The 26,524-nt window shown below is 34.4% G+C and overlaps 1 protein-coding gene across 1 annotated transcript; it reads right to left on the reverse strand.

Moving 5' to 3' along the window:
* Nucleotides 1–6,570: 6,570 nt before the first annotated feature.
* On the reverse strand, nt 6,571–7,751 carry LOC139844148 (protein BIG GRAIN 1-like B). Its single transcript, XM_071834353.1, has one exon. It carries the CDS (start codon nt 7,639–7,641, stop codon nt 6,631–6,633), a length of 1,011 nt encoding a protein of 336 aa, XP_071690454.1. The 5' UTR covers nt 7,642–7,751; the 3' UTR covers nt 6,571–6,630.
* Nucleotides 7,752–26,524: the final 18,773 nt, after the last annotated feature.

A 26,524-nucleotide genomic window follows, 5' to 3' on the forward strand; every position in this document is an offset into this window, starting at 1 on the left:
ATTCGATCACAATTGATAAATTCAAGTGACTTTTTAGTCGTTATGTGTCCAATGGAAAAATTCAAACGTAAACATTCACTTTTATTAAACACATTTAACTACATTGTATAAATAAACCCAAACCCAACAACTACCATACATTCAACACTTTCATCTACTTCCAACTCTACAATTTCCATTCAATTTATACACATCAACATTTACAATTTCCATTCATTTTATACCTTCTAACACACTATTTAACTAGGGATGACATTTGGCCGGGTTTGGGTCGAGTTTTGGTAAATCAAGACACGAACCCGTTTCCCGTTTAAAAAACCCGTACCAAACTCAAATCGGACATGTCGGTCCCCATTTAGTTACTAGCGGGTTTCTCCACTGGTATTCGGGTCCCAAATTATTTACGAACTATCGGGTAAACGGGGTTTTCCACGGGTATTCGAGTCTTTTTTCGGGTGTATACATGCTGAGTAATCGGGTTTACGTGCCGGGTAATCGAGTTTACGGGCCGGGTATATGGACTCGAGTCTTTTTTCGAGTATACGAGCCGGGTAATCGGGTTTGTGTCTAAAACCATCTCCATACCCGGCCCAAGACCCATTTACCCGGGCCGAACCCATCCCAAGAATATCGAGTTTTGGGTTTCTCCATGAGATACGAATTCTTTTGCCATCTATGTATTTTCAACAACTACTACACAACCATTTCATCCAAATTTCTACATAAAAACAAACAATTACATCAAACTTTCTATTCCAATATTTAACCAAAAAAATTCTTGACCCAACAACAATTCACATAATGATATTGTAACGATATTGTGTGTATTGAAGTCTATTTGGAAGTGAAACAATTACATCAAACTTTCTATTCCAATATTTAATCAAAAAAATTCTTAACCCAACAACAATTCACATAACGATATTGTGTGTATTGAAGTCTATTTGGAAGTGAATTTCAAGATGTCTTTAATTCATACACGAATGGACAGAAAAAATCGTTCGATGAAGTAAACATTCGTTACTTTGATATGCCAAAGTTGTTTGAGTTTCTTAAATAAGAAATACTTTTCGTTCACACGAACGCTTTTTAAGTTCGAAGAAGACACGAAATAATTTGAATTGAGCCTAGATTCGTTTTATTAATTATTGGAAGATAATTTTAAGAATTTTTTAATTTATGTCATGATATTTTTAATTTATGTAATCTTATTTTTAAATATGTTTAATTTAATGTATTGCTTTAAAAATTAGTGCAATTTTTTTATTTTCTTGTAATGTTATTTGTTTTTATAAAATTAAAAATTTAATATTAAATAATATAAATACTTGAAATAATAATTATACAATAATAATATGTAATATAAATAATAATAAGATAAGTTTAAATATTAAATAATAAAAAGTGGGTTCATTTGATTGGGGAAGAAATATGTCATGTTTGGGAGTGTATAGTGTATGATGGAGAGAAATATATGAGTAGATGCAAAATTTCTTTTTTATATGGAGTATATTGAAATTGAAATAATAAGTATATTTCGGCTTCCATTTTCGACACTGAAAATGGACACTGAAATGGACTACGGACACCTTGTGCTCTAAGAAAAACAGGCTTCAATCTCTTGTCTTTTAGTTTCCTGTATATATTATATGCCTTGTAATCATTTTTTTTCGAAAACAAAACGAAACCAAATTTATATTTATATATTATCTAAAAGATAAAACACTACCTCACTATTCATCAATAGTAACCAGGGGTATTTCCGCCATTTCACTTTTTTTTGGTTTCCAACGATAAAAGAAGCAACTTTCGTAAAAGAACCAACCCTTCAATGTTACCAAAAGATGTCGAAAAAAAATCTTTTTTACAAAAAATTCAACTATCTTTTTTTCCCCCTCAACGATAAAAGAGGCAACTTTCATAAAAGGAACAACCCTTCAATACTAACAAAAGATGTTGAAAAACTTCACACAAAAAAACAAAAAAAAAAAACAAAGGAACCCTAAAAGAAGCAACTTTCGCAAAAGGAACAACTCTTCAATGTTAGATGTCGAAAAAAAATTCTTTTTTACAAAATAGATCAATATTTTTTTTTAACTCGCATTCAAAACGGAGCCCCCGGCGCGAAGCGAGGGCTCCACAACTAGTTATAAATAAGTGATACATTTATTTAAAGATGAAAGGACCTTGAAAACAGACAAAACAATGATAATAGTGCAAAAACCTATATGTTTAAATAAACCTAACGGCTAACCGCAAAACACAATCAAACAGGAACCAAACATCAAAGAAACCACTCAAACTTACATAATAATAATAATGCTAACACGTCAACTAAAACCAAAAGCAACACAAACGAAGAAATTAAGCAAACAAAAGAAAACGCTAGAAAGACAATTTACCCCGAGGAACCGCAGACTCTATCCAACCCATTTAAAAACAAACCCAACTTCATCACCACTTGACTAGCATCATTGCCCTTTGAGCCCGGCTTGATGAGCTCTCCTTCCCTTGGCAAACGTAACTGATTTACCAGAGCTCGATTAAAAAGTACAATTTCTTGATCGGTCAATTGATGAAGACACCTTCTTGCTATTCAAGCCTCCACCACCACCTCTACCACCACCACCACCATCCGAATCATCATCACCCCGACACAAAATTTGGATCAAAATCAGAAGGAATCACAACCATGAGCAGCCCCCTGTTGGTTTGATTTTTTGGCTAGTAGAAGAAATGTTTTTTGCTTAGTCCCACATCGGTGGATGGAAAGAGTGAGAAGTAATCTCTTTGGTTATAAAAGGAGCTTATGGGATTACTTTCAAATTGCACCAATCAATACACTTTAAGTATTTGATTATTTCTTTCTTTCTTACTCTTGTTTGAGAGTTGTATTAGTTAAATATTTTGGAGAGTGTAGTTGGCTTAAGAGAGTCGTCTATATCATTGTAACAATTTGTGATATAGTGTATTTCTCTCTTTGGGGGGCCGGTGGTTTTTCTCCTGTTTTGGAGTGTCCACGTTAAATCTTGTGTTGTGTATTGTTCTTATTTCTTTACTATTATTGTTGGGCGGGGTGGTGGGAATTAACGAGGCCGTAATTTCCCAACAACTGGTATCAGAGCGTCAGGTTTGACGAGGGGTCTCGGTTATAGAAGTCGGAGTATGCTCTGTGGTTGCCACGGGAGTGGATCTTCCACATCAGAAACGAGTTCTATTGATCGTATAGGGTATCTGGTTAGACAATATTTTTTCTGATTCGTAGTAATAGTTGGATTTGTTAGTGGCGAGTTGTGGATTTCCGATTTAAAGGGTCCTGGCTACCTGCTACATCTTTTGGCTATTCGAAACTTGAGCAAAATCAGAGAAAGTGTTGTTTATAGGATACAGATACGATGTCGAAGTTCAGTCCAATGAGGTTTGATGTAGATAAATTTGATGGGATGATCAATTTTGGCTTATGGCAGGTTCAAGTCAATGATGTGTTGATTCAGTCCGGGTTACACAAGGCATTGAAAGGTAAACTCACCTTTATTCCCAGCAGTGATTCTAGCAGTAAATTCGATGAAGAAGAATGGGATGATATGGATTTGAGGGCAGCAAGTGCGATTCGTTTGTGTCTTGCAAAGAACGTGCTTGCAAATGTGCACGGGTTATCAACGGCAAAGGAGCTTTGGGTTAAACTAGAGATGTTGTACCAGGAAAAGGGCATCTCAAATCGGTTGTGTCTTAAAGAACAATTTCATACTCTGCGTATGGATGGGGGTTCAAAGATTTCAGATCATCTAAGTATTCTTAACGGTATTGTTTCAGAACTGGAGGCTATTGGAGTTAAAACGGATGATGAAGATAAAGCTTTGAGGTTGATATTATCTTTATCATCGTCTTATGAACACATGAAACCTATTTTGATGTATGGGAAGAAAACTCTGAAGTTTGAAGATGTTACTAGCAAGCTCCTATCCGAGGAGAAAAGACTGGAAGGTAACGGGGTCTCGTCATCAGGAGATACGATAGTGTTGTGTTCGGATAGGCGAACGAGAAACTCTGGGAAGAATCTGGTATACTGGAGGTGCGGGAAGACTGGGCATGTAAGGGTTAATTGTCCAGTGGAGCTAATCCGGCAAATGGCTCCAAAGACGCTAACATTGTCTCCGTTGTTACGGAGAGTGACGAATTACTTTGAAGTCACACCATCCTCATGGTGTGTCCGCGCCACCATGGAAAGGGATGCTTGTTAGCGGTTCCACAATTGCACATGGGCATTGGTTTGGCATTGATGCAGGTTGTGTGGTGGAAACTGATGTTGTAGCTGATGAAACTTCCAGGGAAAGCCAAACAGGAAGTTGCACCATAAAGTTTCAGCTGGTTGTTCAACAACATGTGCCGAGGTGAAATGCTTGGAATGTGATATTCTAAGTGCTATACTCTTAATGGTGGAGTATGATAATTCTTGTTAAGAGTTATGATTGTCTGTGATGACAATGATTGTCGGGTCTTGACAATGTTCGATGAAGATGCAAGTTTTGTCTCTTGGGAGATAATGTCAACGACATGAAGATGAGGATCTTGAAGTTGTCGTCGAGGAAGCGTCTACATCGGTTATCCTTGCAATGTGGAAGAATGGTTATCTTCTTCTATTCAAAAGGTGGAGATTTGTTGGTTTGATTTTTTGGCTAGTAGAAGAAATGTTTTTTGCTTAGTCCCACATCGGTGGATGTAAAGAGTGGGAAGTAATCTCTTTGGTTATAAAAGGAGCTTATGGAATTACTTCCAAATTGCACCAATTAATACACTTTAAGTATTTGATTATTTCTTTCTTTCTTACTCTTGTTTGAGAGTTGTATTAGTTAAATATTTTGGAGAGTGTAGTTGGCTTAAGAGAGTCGTCTATATCATTGTAACAATTTGTGATATAGTGTATTTTTCTCTTTGGGGTCCGGTGGTTTTTCTCCTGTTTTGGAGTGTCCACGTTAAATCTTGTGTTGTGTATTGTTCTTATTTTTTTACTATTATTGTTGGGCGGGGTGGTGGGAATTAGCGAGGCCGTAATTTCCCAACACCCCCCTCTGTTTGGTCGTGGACGACAGCCAAGGAACATCTTCTGGAATTGTAGCATGATGCCAGAGGCGGATTCAGAGTGAGAGAGGGGGGCCCGCCCCCGGTGAATTTCGAAATTTTAGTGTAAAATTTTTGGATTTTTCGACTTTGCCCCGGGTGGATTTTTTTTGCCCCAAAACCTTCAAATTTTACCCACAAATCTTCAAATTTTGCCTAAAAACTTCAATTTTTTACCCAAAAACCTCCATATTTCACTAAAAAAAATTGCTATGGTTTTAAAAAAAATCCTGAATCCGCCACTGCATGATGCAATCTAACATATCATCCTAAAATCAACACAACACAAACAATCATTCTCCGCGACCTTATCCGACAATTGATCCACACCACCACCAATGCTAGAAACATCGTCATCGCTACCAACTTGGGGAGGAACACCCTAACCACTAGAAGACAATTCATTCTCGGCACACACTTCCCTAAATCGGAGTTAATGGAGTTGAATTTGGCACGTAAAACCGGCAAAGACATAAAATCCTTAGCCGCACCACAACCCCATTTACCTCACCTTCCTTACATCGCCAATGACACAAAATTGTAATCGTTTGTTGAGTCAAGGAAGTACATTGTACATTATAAGTTAAAAGCTAGAGGAATTGAAAATGGGGTAGTTTGGAGTAGTAGTCGTATAATTTAATTACTACGTAGTTAATTACGAGTAATTAATTAGGTTTAGAGGCCAGAAGGGCAGGTGAAAGCACGTGAGGTGCTGGAAAAGTTAGCGACGGCATGATGTATAACAGTATAAGCTAGCTAGGGTTTGGCGAGGCTATTGTCATCGTTGTATAGGCCATGTACCTTTAATTAGTTAACTTTAGGTCCTAATTCGTGTTTTGTCATCACTGATAGGCGTCACATTTACATAACCTAGCGTAAACTCGATCATCAAATCCATATCCATAATATATACTGTAATTTAATACAGAACAATATAAGATGCATATTGGAAGACCTTATTTTATACGATGACCTACGTTATCAAAAGGTCATCTGACGTCTTTAATTATCAAATGTTCATCTGAGTATTATATTAAATGAAGAATATATGCATAAAAAATGTAAATCCTTTACTAATTTTAGGAAGTGACTAATATACAATTAATTTTTTTTTTTACTCATTATACATTATAAAAATAAAAATTTATAATGTTGTATAGTATAAGAATCTATCACCTTGTTTTACAATAATAGCCGCAAACCAAATGTTCAATTGTGAGTTAATTGTGTGAACACTATCGTAGGATTTTCAACAACTCCGTCTCCACTTTACTCAGTACCCTTTTCTTCTCGTTTATCGATGTTCATTTCTACTTTGACGTTGGGTATTAGATAATTTCATACAATGTTAATTTTAATTTTACGTGGTTTCTAGTTATGTCGTAGGTTTACGAATTAATTACCACAAACTGTACAAATGCAATATAATAATATAATTATTATTGACACTAATTGATTAATATTGATTTTTCTGCTGTTTCAGCGTTACATTAAGAAACCATCAGCCTTGGCTCAATTAGTATCGAGACGGGTTGTCTCGTATATCGGCAACTCTTCTCGATACTTATTCATTCCTATCGTGGTTAAACTCTCAAGCTCGAATAGATCCGAGCTCGAGTCAGATTCATCTTCGTCTTCATTGTTTCTAATCGAATCAAATTCAACTTTCTTATGATAATCCTTCAACAATTTCTTCGTCGCTTCTGATATACGACGATCTTTCTCACTCAAATCACGCTTAATTACGTCTTTTCTCATCGAATTCCTTGAGAATTTCATCGTTTTTTCTTCTTGCAGTGACTTGTGACCACACGGTTGACAATCTTCATCAACAATCACGCTAACTGGATAAAACCTAACCGATCGTTTAACGTCCTTGCTCAATTTCCCTCTAGACGACGGTGTGTTACTTAAACACGATCGAGAAAATGAGGAAGTTGACGAACTCGTAGACGCATTCGCCGATTTTGATTTCCTATCTAAATCATCCGTATAACCTACGGCACTAGAGGCAATAGCAGATGAATTGTTCCGTTTTTTCGCGTTTCCATTAGCGAATAGAGAATTTAAAAAACTGGATAATCGGCCACCAGGCGAAATCGGCTGCTTCACTTTCTTCAAATCACTGTAAATCTTCAATGCTTTTGATTTAGTTTTCGTGAACTTACCTTCGTGTTTACCTTCCGATTTCGAATCATTTTTTTCTCGTTTGTTTATGAATTCATCATTTTGATAGACATTCGTACGTACAGGTTTAGGTTTAAACATGAATCCGTACATAGAATCATATTCGGACGAATAAAAACCTGTATCGATATCAGCCGCTGATTTTCTTCCGATCGCCGGCTTTTTATAATTCGGATTACATTTCTTAAACAAAGGTGCTCTTCTTTCATCGTGATTGTTTTGAAAACAATCGTTATTCGATTGTTGAGTATCGATTGAACGGTAGATCTCATCGAGTAGAGAGGAAGAAAAGGACTGATTGTTTCGGAACTTTCTGGAAGTAGTGGCAGCATCCATAATAGTAACTAACAACTGAACGATGATTATAAATATAAATATAATTAATAATTTATGATTAATGAATTTAATTAAATAATTACAATAAAGACATTTCGAATTGAAGCAAAATGAAGGTGTAGGGTTTAAAGGAAGAAAAGAAAGAAAAGTGGAAAACAAAGGAGATCGAGAAACTTACTATTTGTCTCTGTATATTTATAAAAAGAGGAAAACAGAGTTGGCCTTCCCATGAAATGAAAACAAACATTACTGTATATCTTATCGCGCGTGTAACATCTTTAACTTTCAATCATCTTCCTTTTTTCCATATATATTTTATTATATTTACACGCTATAAATATAAAGAAATAAATAAATACATAAATAAATAGATAATACTCGTAAATACGGAGTAACATATATAAATAATAATTATAATTATAATCATTTCTTCAATATAAAAAATCTATTTCTACATAATAAATAATAAATATCACTGAACTTCATAATTTGCAATCATTTATAAGAGCAAAATTGACAGTTCTAAAATTTATCTTAAATCCAAAAAAATAATATAAAAAAATTAAAGAATAATTTTTTAGAACGAATGAAATTTTTTAATTTTTTAATGTTAGTGAGCAAAAAAATATGTATTTGAGATAAGAGTAACTGACTCAGTACTTGTTATTTTCCTTTGTTTTATTTGAATTGGTCATATTATTATCTTTTATTTTTAAAAAAGTTATTCACTTACTAAAGATAACTACTAAAATCATTAAATTTTATATTTTATCCTCATTTTTTAAAAAAATTTAACCATTGACAATTTATTTTTATTATTAAGTTCCCTTTAAATACAAGTACAAAATTATGACTTTCATTGATCAGTTATAAATCAAAAACTATTGTTGGAAGACAATTATTATGAGACCGTAGGAGTAAAAAAACTAGAGAATGCTTAATATGGTAAATTATGGAGATATATCGACGCTATAAAGATACAAGATATTTTTCCTTTAATGAATAAAGTAAACTTTAATTTAATAGATTTGAAAGGAAAGTAATGATTCATATATAAATTTGATTATGATTATGATTATAATTATGAGTATGTAAATGTAAAATAACAGTTACATCCACCAACCCATGAGACTTCCGTGAGTTTGTTTATCATTGTCACATTTCTATTATAAACATTTTTAGCTGAACTAGATACAGATGCATAAATCGGATAAAAAACTGGATTCGGACAAAAAAATCGGATTTTTTTATCCGGATTTTTCGGAACCGGTTCCGGATCCGGTTCCGGTTCTCGGCGTCGGATTTTTTTCGGATTTTTTTCTGGAACCGGTTCTTTTTCGGATCTCGATCGGATTTTTTCGGATTTTTCTTGGACTAGGATTCGATTTTGCGAATTATATTTTTACCGGTTCTATTTTTTTTTAACGTTTGACAACAATAATATAATCGGTATAAAGAAAACTTATAATGCTCAACAAAATAGATAATATAAATAACAATATTCGAACAATACAATTATAAAAATAACACTTTTATTCGAACGATACAATAATAAAAATAGCAACACTTTTATTCGAACAATACAATTATAATTAATACATTTCGAGCTTCGGCATGACCATCACCCAATAATGTATTAAGACTAAAGTATATCGAGCTTCGGCATTGCCATCACCCGTTATACTTTAGTCGTCAAATGACCCAAATGTGTTATCTTGTTGAGCTCGTTGAGGACGGTGCCTTCGATCGTAGTCTTCAAAAGCGGGGTCATCAACTAGAGAAATGTAAGCTTGTTGGTAACCCGATACATTCATTTCGGTTTGGTCCATATCAAATGCTTCATAGTCACCTTCATCCACTTCGTTTAGTTCATTGTCGGAATTCTCTTCGGTTGTTGTAGGTGATAATCCCGCTAAATTTTCTTCATACTCTATACATTCTTCAATGTCGTTATATAACGGACCTTCTAATGAAGTTTGATCTTGTATCATATCTACCCCATCCAAATAATCTTTCAAACATACACATACTTTCACGGCTTGGGGGGTAAGTCTTGACCTTCTTTCCGGTATAATTCGACCACTCAAAGAAAAGGCCGATTCGGAAGCTACGGTTGAAGCTTGAACGGTAAATAAGTCACGAGCCATAATGCTTAATATTGGATATGTGTCTTGTTTTGTTTCCCACCATTTTAAAATGTCAAGGTTGTTAAATTGTTCTTCACTCATGTTTAGTGCAAAGTTTGCCATCTTATAATTTCCCAACTCGCTTGTGGGTGCCGATGTTCGTGCACGTTTGGAAGCGTCTTCACGTACCAAGTTAAAAAGACTTATTTTGAGGTCTCGGCTCCTTCGAGAAGATGATCCGGGTTGGTCAATAATTGGGTTTGATTGTCGACCATATTTTGTTGCATAAATACCAAACATATTCTCAAAAACATCATTAAAAGCGTGTACTTGGTTCAAAAGATAGTTGGGTTCGTCATCGAAAATACCATGCACACAATCAAAGTTGGTATATATTGTTGTCATCAATCGTTCAACCCCATTAAAATTTAATCGTGGGTCAAGTGCGGCCGCACATAAAAATACCTTCGGTATCTCTCCAAAATATTTTTTTAGTTTTTTTCTTATATGAAAAATCGCTTGTCTAAAAATAACATTATTTGAGTTCGCAAATTCGCATATTTTTTCCTTCATTATATAAAATTGTTCCAAAACTAGTACGCTAGTTGGGTAATAAACACCCGATAACATTGTTGATGCCTCTTTAAAAACTTGTAAAAAACTTGTTAATGATTCCAAGTCATCCCATTCGTCGTCACTAATTGGTTCGAAAAATCCCTTTCTAAGTAGTTTTCTATTAAAAGCGATTAACGTTTCTTTTTGACGTAAAATATTTTCGAACATTAAACAAGTAGAATTCCATCTTGTATTATTATCAAAATAAGGACCTAACCAAGTGCCATGACAATCTTTAACAAAAGCCTTATAGTTATGATGTCGTGCGTTGCTCGTACGATAAATCGTTACTAATAATCTTCTAAATTTTTCTTTTAATGAAGAACAAAAAGCTAAACAATCTTGAACTCCCAAGTTTATAATATGAGCAACACAACGTGTATGAATAAATGCACCAGTTAAAATCGGTCTACGTGCAATTTTTAACTCACTCATGGCCGCATCATTATTAGATGCATTATCTAGCGAAATTGTAAAAACTTTATCGATTAAATTATATTCTTCTAAAGTGTCTTGTAACGCTTTTTTATATTATTACCGTTATGTGGATAACCAAATATTTTAAAATCGATAACACGTTTCATTAAAAGCCAAGAATCGGGATTAAACCAATGAGAGTAACGGCTAAATAAGAATTTGCCGTTCCATGTGGTGCGCTCCAAACATCACAAGTTATAGAAACCCTATGTTTATATGTTCGAAAACCTTCAATTATTTCAGTTTTAGCTTTTTTCCATAATTTAAAGGCGTCACGTCTTAAGGTAGAACGACTTACATTGCTATATCGCGGTTGTAGTCGATTCCGAATTAGCTCCGTAAGCCTTGGATTGTCGAAGTGGTTGAAAGGAAGCGCTTGTTGAATGACAAACCTTGACAAATCTTGCCGAAGAGCTTCGACATCGTATTCAAAAATCGAACCATCGGCCCGCATTGTTTGTTGTCTCGGGTCTTGCCTTGCACTACAACTTTTGTCAAGATGTTTTCTTAACGTTGTATTACCCGAAACACCCATGAACTTCATACATTGTGTACAACGAGCTTTTTCCGCACCATCCTTCATTACACACAACTCGAATTTGGACCAAACGTCTCCTTTTCGCTTTGTTTCTTTTTTGTAATCAATATCGGCCGAAGTGTAGCCTTGTGAAGATGTTCCAACGGAAGCGGAAGCGGAAGCTTGTGAATTATCCATATGGGATAAGTAAGTAGAGATTGGAGAATATTTAGTGATTTAGAAAGAAATATGAGAATGTTTGTTGGTGCATTTTCAACCAAGGCATTACCATGTATTTATAATGGACTTTGTGGGGTTAAAATGGTCAAAAAAACTCAAAAAACTGAAGAAAAAAAAAGGTTGATACTGCAACAACAACAAAAAAACGGCTATTTTTTTGAAAAATCGGATCGGATCCGGATCCAAACCGGATCGGATAAAATCCGATTTATATCCGGAAAAAATCCGGTGGTCTTGAAAATCTGGATCCGGTTGGAACCGGATCGGATCTCGGATCCGGATCCGAATTTCTGCGTGTCCGGTTCTGGTTATGTCCGTTTCCGGATCGGGTCACCGGATCGGATCTGGATCCGGTTTTTTTGCCCATCTCTAGAACTAGATGATTATATAACCAAAAATATATTCTCGTAGACCACTCTTATCCATGACACCCGTCATGGAACCACATTGATGCAACATCAGTGCCACCTCAGCAGCTTCTTCCAACCACATTCTCAACCACATTCACTAACATCCATCACACCCATCACATTGACACCACTTCCAATATTATATATTTTAATTTATTTATTACTATTATTATTATTATTATTATTATTATTATTATTATTATTATTATTATTATTATTATTATTATTATTATTATTATTATTATTTTGAAACTTTTTTTAGCAAATTTAATACTAAAATAGAAATCTTCATTAAAAAACACATATTACATTAAAAAGTTACACTTAAAAATAAAAACAATACGTAATTAAATACTAAAAATTAAAAAGACATATTAAAAAACAATACATAATTTATTCTTCATCGTCGGACTTGTACTCCGCTAAGTACTTTTTGGTGAGCTGGCTTCGATATTTCATAACCAACTCATATTGATCTGCAGGAATGTCGGGAGACACTTATTGAGATAAAAGCCTTAAACCATCAAACTTCGTACGCGTTTGTGCTTCTTTTCGTAACTCCTCCATAGTTTGCCTTGTAGCTATGGACGAATCAATAACGCGAGCTCGAGCCTCGTCTAAAGAAAGTCGAGAAGCCGCATCCGAAGAACCGGAACTCTTAGCACTTTTTGAACTATCACGACATCTAGGACGACAAATAGGATCTCCTCGGAAGAAAGGCTCCAAGTTTGGTACATTCGTGGTCGGTGTCAGTGTTGGGTCGGAATCCTCGAGATTAATTGAGTCGGGTTGGGCGCGTTTGTTGTTGAAGCCTTCGTAAGTTAAAAACTGAGGACAATATTTTATACTACTCCAAGCTTCTTCGTAGGCGAATACCCTATTTGTTTGAAGTTTGAAACCTTTTTTCACGTGTTTCATAATATCCGCGTCAGTCTTGTGATGACCCGAAAATTTTCGATCAAATTTAAACTTTAATCTTTATATGATTTTGACACGATAAGCAAAGTGTATTAAACTGAGTCTCATAATGTTTGAACTATTTCCATGAATGCATTTGACTTTGACTATGCCCGACGGTTCATAAACAATTGTTTGTATATATATATATATATATATATATATATATATATATATATATAATTAAATAAATAAAAGTATGTAGATTAAATATAAAAAAAAATAAAGTACAATAGATCCGTAAGATTTATTATGAAAAATAATATACAAAATAATAAATGGTTATTAAAATAAAGCTACACATAAAAATGTATGAATTCTATAAATAACTATTATGATATATATATTGGATTACATATAAAAGATATAAATATTATATGTATTATAGATATAATTATGATACGTAATTCATAATATGTTACAAGTTATAATACAAATTGTTATTGATATTATTACATTCATTAGTATTATTAACATTAGTATTAATATTAATATTAACATCAGTATTATTAATATTATTGTTTCTAATATGAATTTCGATACATGTGATTTTGTTGTATCTTAATTAATACTTGTATTATTATTAAATATTATTATTATCTCTATCAAAATATTTATCATTAATAATAATATAATTATCATTTTTACATAACATTATTATTATTACTTTATCATAATTCTTATTCATATTAGTATTATTATTATTATGATAGTTATTGTTGTTGTTATGTATTAATAATTATTATTATTAATTCAAGTATTATTGTTATTGTTATTATTATTAGTCTTTATCAATAATATCAATATTATTATTAGTATTATTAATATTAATAGTATATATATAATCGTATTAGTTAATGACCAAAAAAATATAAGAAATTGGATATATATGTACATATATATATATATATATATATATATATATATATATATATATATATATATATATATATATATATATATAACCAAATTATAAAATACAGATATATATATATATATATATATATATATAAATATATATATGTCAATACATAAAATACAGAATTATATATATATACATACCTATACAGGTATAAATGTATATATATACGGATTTGTGTATAAATGAGTGAAATTTCATACGTATTCCGTTTCCAATTGTTTTCCAACTATTGTTGATTGGTTTTCTAGTCTAGAATTCGTACAAATCGGTGTTATATCATGAACAAATCCAAAAGAGTTGTTAGCAGTCAAATCCATTCCTTGTCTGTTCTTAATTTCTTTCTGATTAAACACAGAACAAACGAAACCAAACTGAAACCAACAATTTCTTTGAGTTACTAACAAATTCATCCAATACTGTATCACCCTTATCAATTACAATCACTGGAAAATTGTTTAAAATATCACATTAAACAGAAAAAGCAGATAAAACCTCGACTGCCCCTGTTCGTGTCTCCTTTTTATTCTTAATCCAAACTCGAACCAAATTTCTAAAACTAAGAATGTAGTTTCGTTAGGATTCTTCCACACAAACTATCTGGAAAAGCTCAGGTCTCAATTCTTCTTATCAGGGTTCAATTTTCGAGTCAAAGTTTATGATTCAAAAAGTCAACAATCGTTCTTCAAGCAAATTTGAAATTTCTGTTGGGTTTTAAGTACAATTGATGGATTAGGAAGTTTATAGTAAGTATTTAACAAGTATTTCATGTTTAAACAAATGTCCAAAACATTTTAGAAATTGAAATCATATTTTTTTTTTAAACAAGGCAGCAATAGCAGCAGGAGCTATGTAATATATTTATAGTTTTTTTTCTTTTTTGTTTTCCATTAATTCCCAACAATTAACTTAATCGATTATATATCACACCCACATCAGTTCTAAAACTCATCTTTATGTTCTTTTGACTACTCCTGGTCGATGTGAGGTTTGGAAGAAGGAGGAAAAGAAAGCAGTGGAGTTACGGTTTATAAAATTTTCAGTTTAGAATCATATCAGAAAAAACTGAAATGGATGGAGGGTTATGAGTGTTTGCGTTATTCGTGAGGTCGTGGGTTCGAGCCACGCAAGGGCTGTTTTTCTGTTTGGAATTCTTTTTATTTTGAGGTAGTCTATATTTATTTAATTATTATTATTATTCTTATTACTCATTAATATTAATTATTATTACTATTATTATTATTATTATTATCATAAATATGATTATATTTGCTATAATTATTATTGTTATTATTATTATTATTTTTGTTATTGTTATTGTTAGTACTAATTATTATTGTTATAATTGTTATTATTACTAAAGTTATTATAACTACTTAGTATTATTATTATTATTATTATTATTAAGTATTATGATTATTATTATTATTATTATTATTATTATTATTATTATTATTATTATTATTATTATTATTATTATTATTATTATTATCATTATTAGGAACATAATAAAACTTTCATTATAAACATTATAATTAGTGACAAAATAATGCAACTTATTATTATTTTTGTAAATATTAGTAATTGTACCATTTTAGTACTATTATTATTATTATGAATATGTTTAGGATTATTATTATTGTTATAAAACAATACAAGTTATTATTACTCTCGCTAATATTAGTATAAATATCAATTTCGTAATTATTAGTTTTACTATTATTATTATTAGCATATGTATCAATTTTAACAACATCGTTATTTATATTAGTATTATCAATATTAAGAAAGTTATTATTATTAGTAAATCATTATTATCAAAACTATCATTTTCGTTACAAATAAATATTTTGTACCTAAAATATACTTAAAACATATATTATAATCATATCAATAGTTTATATATCACTTACCAATTATAATAACATTAATTATATAAATAATTATATATATAACGAATTAAGAATATTTTCATATAATACTAACTATATATATATATATATATATATATATATATATATATATATATATATATATATATATATATATATATATATAACGAAATATATAAATATTAAATATTTAAAATATATACACAAACTAAATAAGTATAATATATAATTCAAGTTATAATATATAAACTTGTTCGAATACGATTATACATTTTAATATTTATACAAATGATATAGGTTCGTGAATCCGAGGCCAACCCTGCATTGTTCAGTTTGTCTAATGTTGTCATATGTATTTTTACTACAAAATACATTAGGTGAGTTTTCATTTGCCTTTTTACCCTTTATATTTTTGAGCTGAGAATACATGCGCAATTTTTATAAATGTTTTACAAAATAGACACAAGTAATCGAAACAACATTATATGGTTGAATTATCGAAATCGAATATGCCCCTTTTTTTAAGTCTGGTAATCTAAGAATTAGGGAACAGACACCATAATTGACGCGAATCCTAAAGATAGATCTATGGGCCTGACGAACCCCATCCAAAGTACTGGATACTTTAGTACTTCGATTTTGTTTTATATCATGTCCGAAGGGTTTTTCCCGGAATGAGATATTCTTATATATGCATCTTGTTAATGTCGGTTACCAGGTGTTCACCATATGAATGATTTTTATCTCTATGTATGGGATGTGTATTGAAATATGAAATCTTGTGGTCTATTAAAATATTGAAATGATTGTTGTGATAAACTAATGAACTCACCAACCTTTTAGTTGACACTTTAAAGCATGTTTATTCTCAGGTATGAAAGAAATCTTTCGCTGTGCATTTGCTCATTTTCAAGATATTACTTGGAGTCATTAATGACATATTTCAAAAGATGTTGCATTCGAGTCGTTGAGTTCATCAAAATTATTATTAAGTCAATTATATTTGGTTGTATTATGAATTGGTATGCATGTCGTCAACTTTCAATGAAATGAAAGTTTGTCTTTTAAAAACGAATGCAATGTTTGTAAAATGTATCATATAGAGGTCAAGTACCTCGCGATTAAAAATCAACTATTGTGATTCGTTTGTAATCGATGTGGACTTTGTCCGGATGGATTAGGACGGGGCATCACAGTTGGTATCAGAGCTGGTATAACGCCGTCCATGTGTGGTGGGTTAGTCATAAAGGAGGTTCTCACAGTGTTACCTGTGACGAAGCATTGGCTCTTACTCCTTGCGATCCCTTACGAGGGTTGGCAGTAGCCGAGAGGCAGGCCCTAAAATCAGTATCTGAGGTACACTCAGTGGTCACCAGGCGGTTAGCTGGGAAGGCACTGGGTGGGACGGTGGTTGTCCCCCACTGTATCACAGTTGGTATTAGAGCGGTGGTCTTAGCGAACCAGGTCAACATTAGTGTGTCTAACTAGGAGTTGTTAGGATGCATTAGTGAAGTCTGGACTTCGACCTAGTAGTTGTTAGGTTATATTTATAAGTCTGGGATTGAACCTGGTCTGCATGTCAAAAGTTTTGCTTATCATTTCTTGTCGAAAATTACCTGCTTATCATTCTTAGTCTAGACACATCATACTGCAATGATTGCATGAATTGTGTATAGACAAAATTCATATCTTAGCGTATCTGCTAATCCATATCTTAGCGTATCTGTTACCATAAACTATGCCTAATATATTTCATAAATTCCTCCGTAATCTACGAAATCATTTGTTCTATATGTATAGGTATTCTATGTAATTAGAATATCATCCGATATCCGAAAATCGTTTCATATCTAAAAATCCTTTATTCAATCGTACGCAATGGAACTCACAACTAGTTCAAGTCCCTCAGATTCCGATATGGAGTCCCACTTCAACTCCGAAAGCAGCGTCACTAGAATGAATCAATTAATTAGCCATCCCCAATTCATCTGATGAGTTCGTAGTCTACTCAATCAATGAGACGAAAAGAAGGCGATCATTTTCACCAACCAAATTTATCTCTTGACGAAGAACCTGGAACACTTACCGGTGAACCTATTAGAAACACCATTTTCACCCTCAATTCCCGAATATCTCGGCATGATTATATATTAACCACAATCCTAAACCTTATTCATTCGCTCGTTCCTACCAACAATCATCCCGGCATAATAGAAGAAGTCAACGAACTTCGCGCTCTAGTAGTGGCTTTGAAAAATATGGTGCAAAATGTACCAGCTTCAGCAACATCAACAGTACCACCATCACCAACAACAACATCCGCATCCCACACCTCAACATCACAATCTGTTCCACGAACATCAACATCATACGCACCATGGATTCCAAGGAGTACCAACAGTAATTAACGATGAAGTATTGATCCATAACTTCATTAATATTCTGCGAAGAATATGTGGTTCCTAATAGTTTTAGAAATTACTTATTCTAGCTCAAACCGAAAATCAAATGAGTCTAATATTAGATTGACTCATTAAATCCATGATTACATCTGAAGAAAATATATATGTAAGTATATTTTCATAAAGATTATGATTAAAAATTCTTTCGTACAAACTGTTAATGATGAAAATATTTTAACGGGTAGGTAATACCCGAGGAATATTTAAGATTTCACATTAATAAGTTACATTGTACATTCTTCAAATCTGATTCAACAGTCATTTTCTATCCTACTTACATCCACAGATATATGAAATCAGTTCACCACAGAATAACCATTTCAATTCAAATTTCATATTTGGATTTTGACCTATCAGAATCCAACAAGTGGCATAATGAAGAAAACATTTGACGGAATAAAATTTGTTAGAAACAAACAAATTAACTATGAGAAATTTAGTTAAGAATCCACGCTAACAAAATCCTAGCTAACTGTTCCTAGCTAACTGATTACATTTTACTTATCGCAATTTAATTATCGCAATTTACATTCTCGCACCTTATTTATCGTCATTTAATTTCTGTTATATATTTTATGCACTTTAATTATCGTCATTTAAATACTGTTATTTACGCATTTAAATATCGGGACACGTATACAAGGTTTTGACATATCATATTGACGCATCTATATATATTATTTGGAATAACCATAGACACTCTATATGCTGTAATGATCGAGTTTGCTATACAGGGTTGAGGTTGATTCTACAATAATATATATAGTTTGAGTTGTGATCAAGTCTGAGACGTATACGGGTCACGACACGTATTAATTAATTCGAATATTATATATTAAACTATATATGAATTATTGAATTGCTAACTGTGGACTATCAACTGTGGACTATCAACATTGGACAATTAAAATGAATTAAAATATTGACTATAACATATGAAACTAAAAAATTCTTCAAGTTTGCCACTTGATTTCATCTTAAACCTCATTTGTATCTCGACAATTATAATCTGCGTTCAAACCTTTCATGATTCTTGAAAACACCTCAATCGAGAGGATGAACCAACCACACTTCATCTACGGGAAGGAAAGATTGATGCATATAGTTATGCACCTGAAAACTCTCAGAAACTGAGTAAACGCTTAACGCACAACTGTGCTAATTCCTTTAACGTTATTATTACCGAAAGTAACTTCTCAAATCTCTTTTCAAATTAGCCAACTTTGTCACAGCTCTAGCAAGTCAACTTCGACTTTTCAGTTGGATTAACCTTATTATAACCTCGATATATATGCGTGCTCTTTTATTGTTACCGGAGAATCTTTTATATCCCACCATATTATCAGCAGACGTACCAGTAACCTCGTTGCTCCTTGGTTTAAATCCCTCCGACAAATCACTATATTTATCTATTGAAGTCACATCATGTACTCATCTGCATCTTGTAACAAGAATTGCCATACCAATTACCGAAAATCAGCAATAAGTACTTTGAAAACTCACAGCATATCTACATCAACAGTTATATGTATGACATTTGTCTCTTAGAATTATGATCTCTCATTCTAAAATTCTGAAAAGCACTCAGTCACAAATCAATACTCTGAATGTTGAAAAAGCTGAATGAAGCAGCAGAAACCATAGACAACCGTAAACGACCTTAATCATTGGAAGTTTGATGATAAATAATAGTATGTTGGAAAAGCTCAGAAAAGTTGGAACTGGAAAACGGATTGAGCTAATCACGAAGGAGACCAAGGACAAATACAAGGACCATACCATATATTCAAAGAATCCAGGTAATTCTGGATCCGATGAAACCTTCAACGAATATCTTGCTCCGTACTCATGTTAAAATCTTGCGGAAAATCTTTGTTGAGTCCCCAAAATAATTAAGGATTTAATTATGACAAAATAATAATTATTTGCACTAAAGTGTTATGTGCAGCCAGCACAAGTTTGTTTATGTATAGTCAGCTAATATAGCTGTGTCGAGTGTTTAGTATGCTGCTTAGTCTATCAGCACAAGATAGAAATGTATTCTTCGAATCAGCACAGGATGTGCACCCAGCAAATCAAGAATATCAAGTGACTCAGCATATGAAGGACCAGTAAGTCTGGATATCAGCATACAACACAAGACAGCCATGCTCCATTACAAGCATGGTAGTTTCCCAGAGTGGTCTACATCAACGCACTATTCAACAGAAGTCGAAGACAAAGTTGAACAGAAAAGGACAGGAGTCGGCGGCTGACAAGTGACCTTACAAGACCACGTGGGAATGCAGAAGTGGAACGCGTGTGCAGACATGTGTTATACTTTATTCATACCTAGGGAACACAACATTCCATTTGTTTAAATCAAATGGTAGTGCCAAACCGAATTGGTGTGTTCCTGCAAATAGCTACCTAAGAGGAAAGAAGGAGAGCACGCCTTCTGACACAATTGTCCCCACAAGTACAAGGCATCCAATGTACTAGTGGACAATAGATTAATTACACGGTTAATAGAACTACTATATATATTGTTGTATCCACTATTGTAAAAGCTAGTGGTGTGGGTTTATCTGTTAGAGTCCAAACCGTGTAATAGCTTTAGTTTATCTCTTAGCTATAATCTAGGTAATCTGTATCAACCAACTATCATTTCTGCCAAGGATAGTTGTGATTCTTTCTGATTTAATCAATAAAGAATAACAGTTGAAAATTACCTGTGACTCTATCTTATTTACTACAGAATACTAAACGTGTTTAACTGACTAGTTAATTAAGAAAAGAATTGTATTCACCCCCCCTCTACAATACTCCTGTTGTTATTAAGGGACCAACAACTGGTATCAGAGCTTCAGTCTTGATAATTAATATCTTGGATCTGAATTCTCTTATGGCTTCGTATTCAAACTCAGCTTACCTTGAGAATGGCTCGTCTAACAGACCACCTAAGTTTGATGAAGATGAGTATGAAACCTGGAAGGCAAGGTTCATGCTCCATCTTGAGTCTGTGGATTCACTCATGCCTGGAATTGCCAAAGATGGCCCTTTTGTTCCCACTGAGACAGTTGGTAGTGCACCAGCAACAGCTGACACTCCTGCCATCCCTGGCAGAGAGGTTATTCTCACTCCCTCTAGATGGGATGATGAGGATAAACGTCGAGTTGGTCTTGACCCTAAAATCAGAACCCTGTTAGCCATAACTTTGCCTAACCCACTGTTCAAACTGATCAAGGGAAAAGAAAATGCTAAGCTTATGCTTGACTACCTAGATGTCACCTATGAGGGTATGGGAGAAGTTAGGCAGAACAGGATGATTGCTCTTAAAAGAGAATATGAAATGTTCTTTGCCTATAAGAATGAAACCCTTAAGCAAACCTTCATTAGGTTTAACTCTTTGATAGCAGACCTGACCACTTTAAATGTAACCTACACTGAATTTGAACAAGTGAACAAATTCATTGATGCACTGCCATGTAAATGGAAACCTGTTACTGACCTATTAAGAACCACACAGACCCTAAAGAACTTTAACCTGTCTTCTCTCTACAGTTCCCTTTGGAATCATGAGAAGGCAGAAGCCAAGTTTGAACTTAACATGAAAGAAAACTTTAGGTCTGCCCCCACCACTTCAAAATCATCTAAAAATGATGATGCTGCTCTTATTGCTGCTGCTAAATGGAAGAAAGCTCAAAAAGCTTTACTGGTTCAAAAGTTACTGGCAGAACAAGAGTCAGCTGATAGTGTTGAGGAAAGTGGTACTGGGTCTGAAGAAAGCAGTACAGATGAAAGTGATGTAGAAGGGTTTGCTGAAGGTATGGCTCTGCTGGCTAGGCAGTTCAAAAGGTTCAATCGTAGTAGAACCAGCAAGTCATACAAAGGGAGCAAAAAGCCAAATGCTAGGTACAACAGCAAGTCAGTCAAGGGTCCTAAATCTGAGTGCTTTAATTGTGGGAAGGTTGGACATTTTGCTGCTGAATGCATGTCCAAGAAACCTTCCACGTCACATGCTAACTCTTTCTCAAAAGCTGATAAGTACAAAAACAAGTACAAAGCTATGAAAGCTCAGATGAAGGAAAGTGCAAAGACTGACAAGAAGGGTAAACAGCCAGAAAAGGTTCTAGTTGCTGAACATCATGACTGGGATGAAGCCAGCACGTCCTCATCTTCTGATAGTGATACTGATGATGATGGTGCTGGTTATGCTACTGGTAAAAAGCTGTGTTTGATGGCCAAAGAGGTCGAGGAGTCTGATGAGGATGATGGTGGTAGTACGTTTTTAGCTGATATGAGGGAAGCTGATCAAAACAGAGATTCTCCTCAATGGAAAACTGAAATGATGTATAAGGTTGATAATTTTCGAACTTATACTGATGATGAAAAAGCTGAAATATTTGACTACCTAAGAATTGATTTATGCAGAAGCTGCAAACGTGAAGAGAGTTTGAAATCTAATAACAAATCTTTAAATGAAAAACTCAAAGGCAAAAATGATGAAATTAAGATCTTAAAAGATACAATTTCCAAACTTGAAAAACAAAACTTTGCTTTAGAAACTCTTCACGTTGAGGCAGCAGAAGTCAAGACCCAGCTGGACAATCTCAAAAGAGTTGTTGCTTCATGGTGCACATCTGCTCAACGCACAGCTAAATGTGTTAACGAGCAGGTGCCTGCCCAAGTTCAAGCCTTCTTTGCTGGTGACTATGCTGCTGCTGCTGCTGCTATTGCAGAAGTTACTTTCATGGACCCGATTCTTGAAACTGATCCTGAAGCTGTCTTGCCAAATACTTTTGCCAAGATAGTTGAAGGTAAAAAGGTTGTGACAAACAAATTTGTTAGACCTACTGTGTCCCCACCACCTGCCATGAAAGAAATTTTGGAGGATGAAGTTAGAGAAAGAGAAGCCAGTAACTCAATTGATGAGACTACTGACCCCTCAAGCATCCACTACATAACTCCGAAAGAAAGACGTATTAAAAGGGAAATCACTGAAAACAATTTGAGAAAAGTTAAACCAACTGATTCCCCTTCGTGTTCGAGTTCTACCAGTGCTAAGCCAGCTGATGACCAATCTACTGGTCACCCAGTAGCTGCAGACAAGCCAGTGAAACGAAATACTGGCAAATCTAAGGCAGCAGTTAAGATACCTACTGGTTCATCAGCATCAGAAGACAAGCCAGCAACTTCCCACGCTAACTTGTCAAATGATAAAGGAAAGACAGTTCGCCATGGTCATGGTACTGGTTCCAAAAGGAAAGCTGCCCATAAGGGAAAAGCAAAAATTGACTCGACTGATGAGCTGTCTATCACTGAGATAATGACAGCCAAGCTTGACCAGCTAATTGAGGCAGTAACTAAAAGTCGACCCGATCCTACTGCCCCTATTAGATCTGTGCATGACCAGCCACAAAAGCCAAAAGTGAGAAAATGCTACAAATGTGGCAGCAAAGCTCACCTGGCTAACCAGTGTACTCAAACCCAAACCCCATCTGCTGCTTCTTCTAGCAAGCCAGTAGAAAAGAAGAAGTCATCAAAGGTGACTCCTTCAGAACCCATCCTTGGATGGGTTCCCAAAAAGAACTAATCTCTAAGTTATTGTGCAGGGCATTCAAAACAAGCAAATCTGGTATCTCGACAGTGGTTGTTTGAGACATATGACCGGAAGTAAGTCCCTGCTGATGGACTATCAGGAAAAGGATGGTCCAGTTGTTTCGTATGGAGATAATTCGTTGGGTTACACAAAGGGTTTTGGTACTTTGACAAATGGGAATGTCACGTTCTCAAATGTTGCATATGTAGTTGGGCTTAAACCTAACTTACTCAGCATAAGCCAACTGACAAGCAAGAATAAGATAGTCCAATTCAGAAAGAAAATTGGTACTATTTTTGATAAGACAGGGAAGCCACTGCTGACTGCAAAACGTCATGAAAACATGTATCAAATTGACATGAACACAGCAGTCACAAGATCTATGTTGGCTGAGTCTGGGTTGAAGAATTCCTACTGGGCAGAAGCTGTGAATACTGCCTGTTTTACCCAGAATAGATCTCTTATTGTGAAAAGACATCAGAAAACTGCTTATGAAGTTCTCAAAGGAAGAAGACCCTCAATTTCATTTCTTCATGTATTTGGCACTCCCTGTTACATTCTAAATAATAGGGATCAGCTGGGCAAATTCGATGCTAAAGCTGATGAAGGTATATTCCTTGGATATTCCAACATGTCAAAGGCATATAGGGTCTACAACAAAAGAAGAGGTTGTTTTGAAGAATCCATTAATGTTACATTCGATGAAACTGCCTCTGCTTCATCTACTGATCGTGAAGATGAAGTGTTACTGTTTGAAGAGCCTACTCAGCAAGCTCTTGATGATGAAGAGCCAGCAGCACAACCCTCACCAATCCATGCTGCTGGGTTCTCTGATGATGAAATGGAACATTCTGTTCCATCTGTGTCTAAACCAAGTGGACCTACTGGCTCTACTGAAGTGCTGCAACTTGAGCCTAGGTCTGCTGGTTCTGAGAGATCACAAGCTGGTACTGATTCTACTGATATTGATCAGCAACCTTCTGTTGCTGCTCACTCATCTGAACCAGCTGATGATCAAGATGCTGTGTGTTCTACAACCAGCTCACCTGTTCATAACACCAAATGGACAAGGGAGCATCCGATTGAGCAGATTATTGGTAATCTTGCGAGTGGTGTTAAAACACGGAGGCATGCTACCAGTAACTTTTGTATGCATGTTAATTTTGTGTCTACCATTGAGCCCACGTGTCCTGAGGAAGCACTTCAAGATCCTAGCTGGGTTGGTTCAATGCAAGAAGAAATTACTCAGTTTGATAGGAACAAAGTGTGGACATTGGTACCTGAACCTGAGGATAAGACAAAGAAGATCATTGGTACTAAGTGGGTGTTTAAAAACAAGATGGATGAAGATGGTGTCGTTATCAGAAACAAAGCAAGATTGGTTGCTCAAGGGTTTAGACAGGAAGAAGGATTGGATTATGGGGAAACTTATGCACCAGTGGCTAGAATGGAAGCTATCAGATTGTTCTTAGCATATGCTGCTAGGATGAACTTTAGAGTATTTCAGATGGATGTTAAATCTGCATTTCTGAATGGGAAGCTGCAAGAAGAAGTTTATGTCAAACAGCCTCCTGGTTTTGTAAGCAGTAAATATCCAGACCATGTCTACAAGTTAGACAAAGCTCTTTATGGCCTTAAACAGGCTCCAAGAGCATGGTATGAGACACTTCATGTGTATCTCACTGGTATAGGTTTTAAAGTTGGAACAATTGATACCACTCTATTCTCAAAAGAGATAGATGGTGATCTCTTGTTGGTACAGATATATGTGGATGATATTATTTATGGTTCTAAAAATGAAAAACATTGTCAAGATTTTTCAAAACGTATGTCAAAGGCATATGAAATGAGTTTACAAAGAGATCTGCAATACTTTTTAGGATTGCAGATCAAACAACTTGATGATGGAATATTCATTAGTCAAGATAAATATATCAAAGATATGTTAAAGAAATTTGGTCTGACCTGTTTAAAAGACATAGGGACTCCAATGGCAGCATCCATTAAAATAGATGCTGATCCAAATGGTGAACCAGTCAATATCACTGAATATAGAGGTATGATTGGATCCCTACTTTATCTCACAGCCAGCAGACCAGATATTATGTTCGCCACATGTCTCTGTGCCAGATATCAAGCTGATCCTAAAGAGTCACACTTGCTGGCAGTAAAAATAATATTCAGATACCTAAAAGGTACTGCTAAACGTGGTCTTTGGTATCCCAAAGACCAGGATTTTGAACTAATTGGGTATTCAGATGCTGACTTTGCAGGGTGTAAAATAGACAGGAAAAGTACTACTGGTGGGTGCCAGTTACTGGGTAGTAGGCTAGTCAGCTGGACAAGCAAAAAGCAAAATACTGTGTCCACATCCACTGCTGAAGCAGAATATGTCTCTGCTGGTAGTTGTACTGCTCAAGTACTGTGGATGCAAAGCCAGCTAAAGGACTATGGTGTTCATGTTACAAAAACTCCAATCTACTGTGACAACACCAGTGCAATTACTATCACCAACAATCCTGTGATGCACTCAAGGACTAAGCACATCGATGTTCGGTATCATTTCATAAGGGATCATGTTCAAAAGGGTGATGTTGAGTTACATTTTATTTCTACAGACCAGCAATTAGCAGACCTATTTACAAAGCCATTAGATGAGAAACGTTTTAACTATCTCATCTCTGAGC

This window comes from Rutidosis leptorrhynchoides, chromosome 4 (assembly GCF_046630445.1).
Source record: "Rutidosis leptorrhynchoides isolate AG116_Rl617_1_P2 chromosome 4, CSIRO_AGI_Rlap_v1, whole genome shotgun sequence".
In the NCBI taxonomy this organism is placed as follows: Eukaryota; Viridiplantae; Streptophyta; class Magnoliopsida; order Asterales; family Asteraceae; genus Rutidosis; species Rutidosis leptorrhynchoides.